Here is a 14,048-nt window from a genome sequence, read left to right as displayed (position 1 = left end):
GTTTGCAGGAATCTTATGTAATATTAACGCAATTAATTGTCATTTAACTTTCATGTCTTTGCTTTTTTATTAGATATTCACTCAACTGTTTATGAAGTTTGCATCATTTCAAGTATCCAAACAAAATGTAAAAGTATTCCATGCATTAATTCAATTTTCGGACATATCTTTGTTTTATACCTTAACAATTGGCCCAACATATAGTAAATATTAGAGACTTAAAAAAAAAAAGTGGCAAACTTTTGTGAAAAATAAAATAGAATTATTATGATCAAGACTCGAATATTCAGTGAAGAAAATTTGATTTTCCAAAAAATTGACTTGGTAAAATATGTAACGGCGGGCCGTATTATAATTTAAAGTTACACATCCCCACTGAATCTTGAACTCTTGATTGCAGCAGCTATAGCTTGTCCTCGCTACCTGCTCATCTCTGTGGCTGCATCTACATTAACTTAAAAAGTAGCCATGGATGGAGGCACCCTCCTGACATCTTAACTCTCTTGTATGACGACTCCATTACAGCCTCTGCTTAGCTACCATGATCTTGGGATCTTCTTTCTTGTTTTCAAAGAGAGAACGATCGCTTGAATGCCAAATACCCCAGCATATACGGTGATTATCCGCTCCTTTCCTCTTTTTACTCCACTTTTTTGGATAAATCTTGCAGCATACGTAACGTGTCTTGTTTTGCAAGCCATTTGATATCATCCGCAAACATTGTTCTTACAGGCTCAGTTTTGCATACCGGGAGAGCATATGAAATGCTTTCAGCTGCTGTTCCCCAATTCTGACATGGGATTCTGTAGCACCTTCTTCCACAGGGTTTGTCTTGCGGCTCTCCACACGAGTATCTTGATTAACTTAGTAAAATATGACTCACTTCATCAGCAGTTGATTTTTTGAAGAGATCTCTTAAACTAGCTGCCAGATATATAATTTGGATTTTTGCTCATTTAGATCTGCTTCCAAGCAATATCCAAAGATTCTGTGCATGTTTAGCAACTGCTTGTCTGTTCTTGAATTTGAGCCAATTGACATCTTTTCTAACGATTGGAATTAACCTCATCTTTTCTGTATCACTATTTTAATCGAAATTGTTTTGTGCTCTTTTTCATTACAAATGGATAGAGATGAACATCAAATTCTGGTAATTGGGCTTTCAACAAGTATGGTAGTAATTCCTGCTTCATAATGCATTTTCTACATTTTGACCTATCATTTTCCGAGGGTAATCAATACAAGAGAGGGTAGCTCGGAATTAGTTACCTGCCACTGCCTATTGCTCTTACAGTAATTTCAAATCAAGGTAGGCCTTGGAAACAAGGAATGATTAGAAGCTTTACAACAGCAAATATTTGGAAAGTGTTCACCTTTTTGAATATTGATCTACAAGCGCCTTTACTTTCTCTGGTGCAAAAAACCGTGCCTGCAAATAACATAATAAGTTGCAGATACTTTTTTCAGAAAAAAGACTGAGCAGTAACAATCCAAATATCAAGACTCGAATCATAAAATATTCAAACAACAGCCAATTATGCTTCCCCTAACTTAAGTAATTACAAAAACCATGCACAAGACAGACTAGGAAATTAGCCTTGCTGGCTAGGAACCAAGTAAAGATAAGAATAATCAAAACAAAGATTTTGTAATAGAGCGTCAAGTTGTGACTTTTAGTGTTTCGGTTACTAAATTATGCTTGTATTTTTAACACAGAATTTAACGTGACTGCCTATTAGGAGCTATCAGCACAATGTCATCCTTCATGCAAGAAATGTTTGTTAACACTTTTTTCATTTATGTTTGTGTAACACTTTGTTTATAGACACTGTTTAGAGTTTATTGAGTATAGCCACTATCTAACACCATGGAGATTCTCCCTCCACATTAAAATTAACATTATAATTTTTGTGGCGCTTTTTCCTGAATGAATCAGAGATTATCTTACTCATTGGATAGATCATCAGCCATTTTGTTTATCAAACAGCATTCATTATGTGTTTATCCTTGCGCAACAAAACATTATATACTTACTTGTATAAACATCCTCTCTGCATCTCCAACTTTTCCATTTTCCTTCAAAATAATTCCCTGCAAAAGCACCCAAATACAAAATATCTAAATGTCAATAAAATCTGTCGGCAAGACAACATGCGGTAAACAAACAATATACAGACAAGTGTACGCTAATAAAATTACAACTTTGTCTACCCATAACTTGACTTCCCAACTTTACAGATGTATGCTACTTTGCTACATAAATCCATGTGCCAAATTGATATTGATATCCGATTTACCATTGATACATATCACAAACAAATAATTGTAATTCCAAGTAGATCAATTTAAGGTCTTTAGTTAGTGATTTCTCAAGAGTCGTGACATTTTCATTATACGCAACATTTGGATGATATTAAAGATCAAGTGACCACCATTAACTAATTTTTAGTTCAGGAATCAGGATGTTGATTTACGAGTTGTAGATTAGCTTTTGTATGTTTCTTAAAGGACTTGACCGAGTGGTTTTCAAGTAGATTTATTACACTGGCCACCCAAGTTCTAATCCTAGGGGAGGTAGGTATAGATTGATTTGGGCTTCGCCCGCCCCATTACCTTTTGTAAATTTAAAAAAAAATCATTAAATTTAAAACTTTAATACACTTGCTATCACAGGCATTATGACAATTTAAGCAAATCTGGACTGAGTTGATAAGTTTTCATCAGGTCCTCAGTTGAAAAATTATCTAAACATGGTCATCAAGGGAAAATTAGAAAGAACCTTTGCTAAATAACCACGAAAGTCATTGGGATAACTAGAGATGAGCCGATCATATACAGCTACAGCATCACTAACTTGACCTCCATCTGAGTAGGCTTTCCCAAGAAGTAGTTCAACCTGTAAAAGACATCTCGGAGGACATTTGGCCATGCAAAATTAGATAACATGTGACAAGAAGCAACAAACCAGAAAACTTCTATCTCAACAAAAAATAACAGGTGTGATAACTTTTCTTTAATATAACCAACCAATTTGGCCGTTCATCAAGTTTTTCAGTTCTCAGGACTCTTTTCTTTTATGACTAGGTGTATGGTTACTGTTTACTTGATCCTTAGACCATTTACATGTTCCTTCTAGTTTCAGAAGCAACCAACCAAAACTAAGCAAATCAAGCCAGACCATGAGACAGGTGTACCATTTCTTTTAAGTTGACATAATACTGAGGGTTAGATGAGAAACCAACTCACTTGAATGGGGTCCACTTTCTGTGGCTCTGTTTCCTTTTTATCACCACTTCTGCCATCCTTAACACTAAGATCATCTGATTTTCCCGTACTCAGTCGTTCACGGGAAGCAAGAAGGAATTGAACAGCCTGCATAAAAAGGAAAGAGAAAAAGAAAACAAATAAGTCAATAAATCCAAAAATGCTGCAAAACTCAATATTCATGGGAAGAATCATTTGCCTCAACTCTAACTATTGACTTCTGTGAAGTAGGACATTGAGAATATATTAATAGAAAAATGATGCAGTCAGAAACTACAATCATTAAAAATTTCCTTCAGGTTTGCATAAATGAACCTAAAACGTGCTCAAGCTTTATTTATTCTAAGTTTTAAACAAAGGCTCCGTATGGTATTGTGGTGTCTTGTCTTAAAAGCTACAACTGTTAAGAAATCGCAACTCTAGCTATAAAATAAAAGTTAATAATGATGAACAAGACTTTTGAAGTTAATAATTTTGACAAAATAGTAAGGGTCATATAGATTTTCATCAAACCATTGTAGAGTAAAATCACCTTAACTTTCAAATCACAGTCGCAAGAGTTTAACAAACACCTTACAGCTGGTGAACTGCAGTTCCAAATGGTGCTAAAGATTACTGAATGTGGGATACATATGTGTGTATTTGGCAGGTTCAGCAACCCTTCTTTTTCAGACAATTTTTAACACAAAATTTCAGCATCAGACCAGAATTCTGGTGGTCAAAATCCAAAATAACATAGAATTTATAACTTTTGACAAATAACGAACACAAAATTATGAATAAATTATTCTTCTCCTTCCTCGCTCCTTCTATTAGATGTTTTCTTATTCTTTAAACAAACTCATCGTTGTACAAACATCATAGACACTCAAAAAAGAGCTAATAATAAATGTCATGTTGAAGTAATATTGTCTTACTGTGGACAATTTAGGAAAGAAATTTCAAAATTTTGAACTTTCAAACTTCATGATATTCTTCACACAATAAGGAAACAGAATTCAGAATACAAACAGATGAATTTTTACTTTTTCCTTCTTGATTAATAAAAAAGAAACTTAACTAATGGTCCAGAGTAACATGCTATTGCTTTAAGATTAAAATCGTGTAAAAAGATTAAAATTGTGTAAAGATAGAGGAGCTACTAAACCTAAAACATAAACACACAGTATAAAGAGAAAAGATATTTTAACATAAATTTTTACTTAACCTGGTGGAACAAATTTAAATTTCAACAAATAGATGAAAGAGGAGCAGTGCGGGGTGAGTGGCAACTGATTCACTCTCTTCTTTCCATTTTGTCCATTTGACACCTATCCATTATCTTATTTAAACAACAAAAAGCAGTTTTGTCTTTTTCCACTTCAATACTCAACTTCACTACTTATTATCCACTATTTAAGAATATAATTACAATCATGCGACAACTTTGTTTAAGTGATATGAAGCTTCTTGAACATCGAATACACTAGCTTTCATCTACTTCTCAGTTTTAAGAACACCCACGCGAGAGTTGCAAAGTATTTTTAGTTTGAAGTTTTTTAAACATTTCAGCAGCTAACAAGAAATTCACAGCTTTATTTAATTGACCTTTTGCCCTTCAAATACTGCAATATCCAAATATAAATTTAAATCAATCTCTAAATTCACAAAAGGAAAATGCATATGACAAATGTTAATAATTTAGCATCAGATATGGAAGCAATCAATTTTCATCCAAACTTAATGATTAATTTCAATGAATTACCTTCTTAATGGAAAAAGACCGAATTACTTAGTAAATTTTATTATATAATTAGAAAAGAAGTACAAAAATTTTTACTAAATACAATGATAATGACATTTTCAATTTTAAAAAATAATAAAAAAGAAACCCTATTATATTTAGGTGATAATGTATAATGGCTATTTAATAAAGAAAAAGTAAAATGAATTTAAAGACTAATAGCTTCTCTAGAGCACTTCCTTTTGGCTGCTGAGATGATATTTTTAAACTGAAAATTTCAAACTATAAATACTCTGACACTCCCACATTGGTGCTCTTAAAATTGAGAAATAGATGAAGTGTGTTCATTATACAAGAAGCTTCACATAAATTGAATAAAGCTGTGACATGTTTGTACAAAATTCTCAAATAGTGGATAACAATTAGCCATGTTGAGCATTGAAGAGTAAAGGGACAAATTATTATTATTTTTTTTTGTGTGAATAAAAAAGATAATTGACAGGTGTCAAACGACTAAAGAGAGTCAGTCGCCGTAACACTCCTAGATGAAAATATGTATGCTAGTATAAGTAAAAAATAAATAACAAATAAAAAAAGAAAGAAAAAGAGTTTTAAATCATTAAATTAATGCACTTTAGATGGTTGAGAATGCATTTCACAAGTGCAATAATTATGAATTAATTACACGTCAGATTTAATCTCAACCATTTAAGTGTATTGATCTAAAATTGTATAAACAGTGTAATAATGTCTGTAAAATGTACAATGCAACAGGTCCTGATAAAGAAAGTACAAAGTACAGAGTACAAGTGTTCATTGATACCAGAATTATCACTCATATATACTCTCACAACATCCTCTTAGTAGTTTTTACTTCTCACTCTCAAGCTTGTTCCAAATGAAAGATAAGTTTTACTTTTAATATTGGTTAACAAGGAAATTCTAATTATGGTTTGTGTTAGTGTATTTTAAGTTCTAAACTAACTCCAGATAGATAACCAAAGTCCAAGCAGCCGTGGTCTGTGCTCTACTAAAGTTAAGAACTTGTTTGTCTTAAAGTATGCACGTGACTCAATTTAAATCACTAAGACATCTTAGCTTGTTTGTTTCTCTAACTTCATGGAAACTTTCCAACATTTTCATCTGCATATAAAACGCTAATTGTAATAGCCTAGGCCCAACAACAAGTAGATATTATCCACTTTGTGCACAAAGCCCGTCATGATTTTGTTATTAGGCTTTGCAAACCAAAACACGTCTACTCAATTAGGAGAGCCCATGAATTATAAAGCAGTCCAGGAACTCACTCACCAGCTATGTAGGATATTACATACTTCCCCTTGAGGACCTTGCATCCTCATGAAGGTCATTGGAAACAAATTGGAACTAAATCCCATCATAACATATCCATCCACACATCGAGTCGTGAGTCGACTCGGATACCAATTGTAACAGTCCAAGCCCAACAACCAAGTAGATATCGTCCGCTTTGGGCATACAAGCCGTCACGGTTTTGTTATTGGCTTTGCAACCCAAAACACGTCTACTTGGTTAAGCGAGCCTATGACTTATAAACTAGTCCAGGAACTCACTCGCTAGCGATGTGGGATATTACACTAATTCTATTAGCATTTTGTTTAATATTAAAACATTGAATAACTTTCTAAAATCATATATCAAAAAATATGAATTCCTAATTTTGCATTTATTATCCATATAAAACCAACCACTTTTGGTTCACTAAAGACATTTCTATCCATATATCATAGCCATATAATTTTACTGTATTATTAAAAAACAATATACTTGCAGTAACATCATTTTCCTCATTTCTATTAGTAAATTTCACTTTTATAAAAGAATTAGAATAGTAACCTATGATCTTCATCTAAAGAATCTTATTTATGTGGTTTCAAGATATTTTATTATTTGTATAACTATAACCAATAAAGGTACAAATGTAAACTCATTGGTTTCATATGTTTACTAGTTGAAAAAACAACCAACTTAAGAACTTACATTCAAATATTATGGGAAAGAAAAAGCACGTCATTCAAATTCATACATTCAGGTATATTTAGATTTCAAACCAATTCAAATATGTTGAGTTTCAGATAAAAGAAAAATAAAAAATGCTACCTTAGTTTCTTTGCCTATATAAAGACACGCATACTCCCTCACTAGAACAAGCTTGAGTTCATGAAATGAAAGCTACTCTGAAAAAATATTGCTATATTTTAATTTTTTGTTATGATTTAAGTTTCTTCATTTAAATGTTGCTCTTTCTCAGTTGGCATCAAAAACTAGCCTTTCTTCAAGGAATTTTCCATGAAATACTCTTTGTGATGCAAGTTCTATGAACCGATGTAACAAACCACTGACATGAAACAATACCTCATCTGGTTTCTTGGTAGCAAGCAATGCATTTGTAAGGCCTCGTAGAACCTCAAAATTGATGTCCTTGGACACCTAGAAGGAAAAGATAAGAAATTCATGGATAGCACAAGTGTGAGTGGGAAGCAGAAAGTAAATATAATGGGCACTCAAAGAATGATCTAATGGACAAGGTTCAGATGTTGTGGTAGCTTGACACGATCTAGTTAATCCACAGTTTCAAATACATATACAAGGCATTACAAAATTGTTTCACGTGTGGGGCTATGCTCAATAAGTCTATGTCTAGTTTATCCATAATTTCAACTACATTTATAGAGCATTACAAAATTGTGTTACAAATGCAGTTATGCTCCATAAGTCTAAGTGACATTACTCACTAGCTTCGTCTGTGTTTGCGTGTGCATGCAATTTTTACCCTAAACCTTTGGTACCACTCCAAGAGATCTTCCTACTTGAACTATTGATACCCACAAAATTACAAGAGACATGGATAAAGGATAAATGATAAAAATACAGTTTTACCCACCATGGCTTTGAAAGGTTTGATACTAAGACAATTTTATATTATCTAAAATAAAAATAATAAAAACTTGCTTGGTAGCATTTTATGAAAAAGTCATGGAACAAATGAAAAGTGTGAACCCACTGTTTTCCACTTTTTGTGAAGAAAAGTGTAAAACAACAAAAAGACTTCAACAAAAGAATCCTAAATGAATACAAAATAATGCTTCATTTTTCTTTTACCATTGGTTTCTAATTTGAAATTTACAATCACCAGAAAAAATTAAACATAAAACCAAATATGATAATTTTGGATATTACTTAAAAAAAAAAACAATTGTCACAAACACTTCTACTGAATGTGTTTTCACTGTCCACATTTTCTGATAACTGCTTCGAAATTTGCTACAAGACGGGTTTTCCTAATGGAAAACATTAAATCAAAATACTAATTTTCATGAGCATAAATTTCATCCGATGATATAATCATTTCCAAATTGTAAACGTTAACATAAGATAAACATGCACATATATAAATATAATTGATAGTAAAAATTAATATCCAGTTCCAATGCATTAACTAGCATTAGTTTTCAGATTAACTAACATTTCAAAAGGACAAGATCAAAATAAGAGAGCTTGAAGGATGTGCCCAAACAGTACTCATGTAACTCCAGCATGAGCAAAAATCTAAAAAGGCAATATATAGCATGGAAAGTTCCCCATATATTAGAGATAACATTACCATTGTAGAAACCCTATATGCAGCAGCACTCCCCTCATAATCCTTAAGTTCATATTTAACTTCCCCGAGCAAACGGAAAACATCAGGGTCACTTGGTTTCTCCTACAGAATGTAAATGATAAATTTTAATAGAACTATAAAGCTAATTCAGTGAACAGCAGGACTTGAGCAGCATAGGGTACTTGAAATCCATATCCAGAACAGAAAAGAACAAACCTTTGCCAAGTCCTGAAGGAGAGAGACAGCTCGAGTATAATCTCCTAATTCTGCCAAGGTTACTGCAGCTCCCTGCAAGACCTCTTGAATGAATTTCAAATGGCTGGCACAGGAAAATAGATGGCAAAAGTAAAGATCCATTTCATGAATTCATGCAATTACATATTTACGAAAGTATACATGCAAGGAATTATCCATAAGGCAGACCAGAAAACAATAGAAATACATAAAACAAGATAAAAGGAATCATAAATTCACAGATAACAGAAATACATAAACAAACCTCTAATATAGCTTTAATATTAAAATTTCGCAACTTGTATAATAAGCTGACATTTCTGGTCAAAACGAATGATAAATCACGTAAATTCAAGAAAAAATCAATAAATGTACAGGCCTATATAACATTCATGTTATGACAAGAATTCTTAGCAATTGTTAGAGGTAGAATATTACAGTTGGGTCATTGCATACAAGCTTCAGATTTTCGTTCAAATGGTAACATAACATTTAGGTAAGCGATAGTTTATGAGAATGAAATTTCCATTAGGAAGTGAGAGGTTTTTTGAGACCTATTCATACGTCTAATCCCCAATAATTAGGGATATATAAAATTTCCCCTAAATAAATATAATAAGATGTATTTGCATTTGTTGTTACATATGTGGTTGTATTTGGGGATTTGGTTGTTGATGAAAAGTCATTTGACCAAAAAGTTTAATGGAACAATAATATCATGTGTAACAATCAACAACTCACTTCAAGAGCAGTTGAATCTTTTGGAGAGATACTTAGTGTCTCTTCATATTTTTTCAGCCTAGTCTGCAAAAAAATTACAAGGTGAGATGTTAAAATCTTTCCATGACTAGAAAATAAAGGAAAAACAAAATAAATTAATCATTAGCAACAACACTTAAATCACAAAGGATATAAAAGAAACAAGAAAGAAAAAGAATAAATCATCTCAGAGGCAATGTTCCAGTATAAAACTGAAAGAAGATGTCCACATTATCATACTCAGCATTACACGCACCATAGGCATGTACAACGAACACTAAAATTTTACTTATTTAAGTGACTTAAACAGTTACTTAAGAGGAATATGTGTAGAGAAAAAGCTTTCTTAACACAATAACTTGTATTACAGGTTGCATTAGCCCTAATGGAAGAGAAACTTGGAGATTGCGTGCTGCTTCCCAAAGGAAGTTGTAACAAGTAGGAATTGAAAGATTTCTACCTTCCAACAAAAGATATACTACCCGTTGTTCAAATACAAGAAGAAGGGAAAAGGTTTAATAACAAAAGAGAGTATTTTGCTTTTGTTTTTAGGCTTGAAATTTTTTTTGGAAATGAGGTCCGACACTTTTATCAAGAAAGAAAATGCATTCAAAACACATGTGTGCACTGTTTAACTTAGATTAGATAACTAATTCCATATTACAACAGAAATTAACTCAGTACGCTGCAGATTAACAAAAATTGCATATAAGACTGCATATGCCTACTCCAAAGGAAGTTTGGTACAGCTAGGAAGATAAACAATTCTACCTTGCACCAAAAACTTTCTAAATGTTAGCTTAACATGAGAAAAGGTAAGCATTCTGCATTTGTTATTAAGGCTGGGAAAATTTCATGGCAAATGAAGTCCAGCACATTTATAAAGTGGCAAAATGTATTAAGATAACAGTTTATACTTTTCAACCTAAACGACGTAACTTATTTGATATTACAACAGTACTGTTATGCCAAACTTCGAAAAGGGGTAAAAGACCATATAGCATTTCATTGAATATTACCTGAAGAACATTTTTCTCTTCTTCTGATAGTTCTTTATTTACCACCCCAGCTTCCTCTGTTGGGCTAACACTGGAGTTAAAAGAACATATAAGAGAAGGGAAACCAATAAAAATGAAACAAACAACATTAAAAAAAAAAAAAAAGGCAATAACTTCAATTGTCAAACACTTATGGAAACATGGTTAGATGTTATAAGATTCTAAAAGATTCACACAAAAAATTTTCCAAACAAGTGAGTGCACGATCTCAGGCCCTCAAAGAACTTTCAGGTTCAATAAAAAAATTTAATTTGCCTTTCTACTAAAATAAGTTCAAATAAATAAAATGATTTCACTTGTTATAAATCTTCCTTAATTATATTTTAATAGCAAACATTGTTATTGATTTGTTTCAAAGATAGCATAGTTTCCAAAACTAATAATGAAATATCTGTATTAAGAAATAGTTACTAAGTTTGACATCAAATATATGCTTTCTTATGCGTCAATAGAGAAAAGAAAAATGCAAGCCTTCAGGAGACCTTTTGAACCCCTCATTAATGACTGAAATTACCCAATTTAGAAGTCCTGAGGATGATCCACATCAAAATGCAGTGACACGAGAAATATTCCAGTATACAATGGCTTAAAACAACAATTGTGTTGTAGTAAATTGGTTGATAATAAATCAACATTCTCATTCAGGATATGCTTATAAAATGTCAAAAGATGATTCTGCGAGCTGTAAAGAACATCGTCTATCTGCTAGAAGTCCAAGAATGTTAATTAACAAGATATTAAATTTTAGCAGGGATCCTGTAAGCGTCATGCTCAAGAGAATCCTCTTCCTGTTGGAAAATTAAGTTTTTAATGGAGGGGTAGGCAATGCAACCATGAAGAAAAGGTCTGACTGTTATCACACGCCACTTAGTGTAAGAGGTTTCTATCTTGCCATTTAAGAGCTAGAGAGAAAGAGAGATAGTTATGTTAACATTTACATTTTCTTTGGCTTATTATTTAACGCAATAAATCATTAAAGCAAGCAGTTCTACCAGAAAAAGCAGGAAAAAAAATTAAATTGAAAACTGATAAATAGATCTTACAAATAAGGACTGGAGGAAGAAACCTCTAATTTACTATACCACACCTTCCTGAGGGAAGAAAGTCTCCAAGAGCAAAAACCAAACCAAAGATCACAACAGCCACTCCTACTCCAATCTATCACACATCAAGATTTGAATTAGAAATGTTCATAAAGCCAAAGAAATCTGTCTTTGTGAGTGCATTTGTCGAAAATCATTCTACATGCACGATTTCTGTTATTTTTCTTCAACAGAGAAAACCACAAACCAGTGCAATAATTTTACCTTGGTACCCAATCCAATTGTTTTCTTCTCTGTCTCAATTGGTGCATCATAGTCAATTGGTCCAAATTCTTTGATCTCCTCTGCCTTTTTCTGCTCAAGTGCTGACCTGCATAGTGCAAAGGTAGATAGCCCTCAACTAAAAAGAGATTTAAGTAAGACTCGTCCAATCTGATGTGGTTACAACAAAAGAAAAAGTAAACCTATTGGGATTGGACAATAGTGTATCGTCAAATCTTGACTGTTGACAACCTTGTAAAGTAGGTAATTTTCTGTTGAATAAGTTGCATGCGTAGAAAACCTCCTAAGAATAATGGCGAACCAATAGATCGTCTATTCCATTTTAATTTTTCATAAGCATTTCCTTCGGCTAGGTTTCCAAATGAAAAATATGTGAATATACACATGTATTGAATAAAAATGTTGAGAAAGAAATATTTCCATAGGAAATTGTGTTCAACCAACTCATCTCCAAAGATCCCAGCTTTCAGCTATCAGCCTCTAATATCCAATCCAAGTTGATAATAACTCGAGATGACATGTAATCCTCTTTCTCACTAGATAATTTCATCATAATGCAATGAAGCTGAAGTAATTAGCACATCATTAAAATGGGGAGTGTGGAAACACTAACAGAGAATTTTTCCAAGCATTATTTTGACCATAAATTAATAAATAAAATAAAAAAGATAATAAAAATTTTATGCGGTGCTCCCTGCATTAATCATACATAAACTGAAACTGATATTTTGACGGCCAAGCTTTCAACAAGCATACACATAAAGAGTGAAATTAGTCTCACCTTCTAACTGCTGCCAGTCGTTCCTCAAAGTTGATGTCCGAGGAACTGTTATTAGATTTTGAATTATACCCAGAGCTTAAAAAAGGCGCCTCTGCAAGGAAAATTATAACAGCAAGTTAATCCACCAAAGCCAACAGAGGTTTGCAAGAGATATTCTTGATAAAATGAATAATAATATCAGGGTATTAAAATTCAAATATTTGTTAATTTAATTCCCTGGTAGCATTAAACCAAATAAATAAACACTTCTTGTTTAAATTCAAAATTAAAAAAAGAAAAAATCAACTACTTACGTGTAGGAAGAGAGCCAGATTGTTTACTTAAAGATTTCCTGCAACAGGATGACTCACAAAAACATTTTTAAAAAAAAAAATTAAAATTAAAGAAGTTGAAAATGTTAAAATGGTAAATTAAAAAGTACCTTTTTGGTTGTGACATTACACCCTTCTTCTCCTCTTTGTTGGTCTAATCATTTCAAGTCAAGCAATTAAATAATATTAACAATAATAATAATAATAATAATTAGAGCGAGTGCTAATTTAGTTAATTGAAGTACCTTGTCAGTTTTATTACCAAAACCTCGTCTAGGTTTAGAATCGGAGCATTGAATCCGAAATGCGAGTAAGCCACTTGCTGCTGCTGTGGCTGAAATTGCGGTCATGTTTGGAGAATTTTCTTTTTTTCAAGATAAATTTTGAAAATATATATATGTTTATTTTGTTAGTTTAAATAAAATTCAGGTGAAATTGTAAGCCACTCATCTTATTAATTAATTAATATTTCGATACAAAAACGAGTCTTTTGATTTTATTTATTCATTTTTTTTTAACTCTCTTTAATTGAGTTCAGTCTTGAACTTCTAAGAAAAAGAAGAAGAAAGACGGAGGAGGGATAAGATAATTTGACAGCTTATTGGGTCTGATCCGCTCCGAATTTGGATCCATTTACTCACACTAGCTGACGTAATCATGCTCGTATAACAAGGTCGCAAGTGGTCACTAACAAAAATCACTATTAGTATATATTTTCTTTTTTAATTATTATTATTTATTTTATTATATCAAAATTAATGTACATTAATTATATACATATATATATATATATAATATAATATAATTAAAGAAGAGATTATTTAAACTCTCTAAAAGCTCAGTATACCTAATTTCTCAATGCACTCGTGATTAGGGATGGCAATTGTACCCGCAAACCCGCAAACCCGCCCAAACCCACCCGCCAAAACCCGCCCGTTGCGGGTAATTTT

The 14,048-nt window shown here is 32.4% G+C and overlaps 1 protein-coding gene across 1 annotated transcript; it reads right to left on the bottom strand.

Moving 5' to 3' along the window:
• Positions 1–1,024: 1,024 nt before the first annotated feature.
• Positions 1,025–13,658, bottom strand: LOC102618377 (uncharacterized). The gene is made up of 15 exons (XM_015527047.3): positions 13,344–13,658; positions 13,209–13,252; positions 13,081–13,118; positions 12,788–12,878; positions 11,989–12,094; positions 11,769–11,839; positions 10,643–10,712; positions 9,606–9,668; positions 8,847–8,918; positions 8,631–8,732; positions 7,382–7,456; positions 3,247–3,372; positions 2,780–2,896; positions 2,035–2,091; positions 1,025–1,429 (listed from the first exon to the last, which is right to left on the bottom strand). The coding sequence occupies exons 1-15, from the start codon at positions 13,446–13,448 to the stop codon at positions 1,370–1,372; spliced, it is 1,197 nt and encodes a 398-aa protein (XP_015382533.2). The 5' UTR covers positions 13,449–13,658; the 3' UTR covers positions 1,025–1,369.
• Between the last annotated feature and the right edge of the window lie 390 nt (positions 13,659–14,048).

The sequence above is a fragment of the Citrus sinensis genome, chromosome 7 (assembly GCF_022201045.2).
Source record: "Citrus sinensis cultivar Valencia sweet orange chromosome 7, DVS_A1.0, whole genome shotgun sequence".
Lineage (NCBI taxonomy): Eukaryota > Viridiplantae > Streptophyta > Magnoliopsida > Sapindales > Rutaceae > Citrus > Citrus sinensis.
This window is presented reverse-complemented; position numbering and strand designations above follow the sequence as displayed.

What these genes read in the sequence shown, in the direction of transcription:
- LOC102618377 (XM_015527047.3), bottom strand. Translation starts at nt 13,448, where the DNA reads ATGACCGCAATTTCAGCCACAGCAGCAGCAAGTGGCTTACTCGCATTT. An exon ending in TCCTTCAGGACTTGGCAAAG is followed by an intron (nt 8,733 to 8,846) that starts GTTTGTTCTTTT and finishes TACATTCTGTAG; the next exon opens with GAGAAACCAAGTGACCCTGA. An exon ending in CTACCAAGAAACCAGATGAG is followed by an intron (nt 3,373 to 7,381) that starts GTATTGTTTCAT and finishes CTTTTTATGCAG; the next exon opens with GCTGTTCAATTCCTTCTTGC.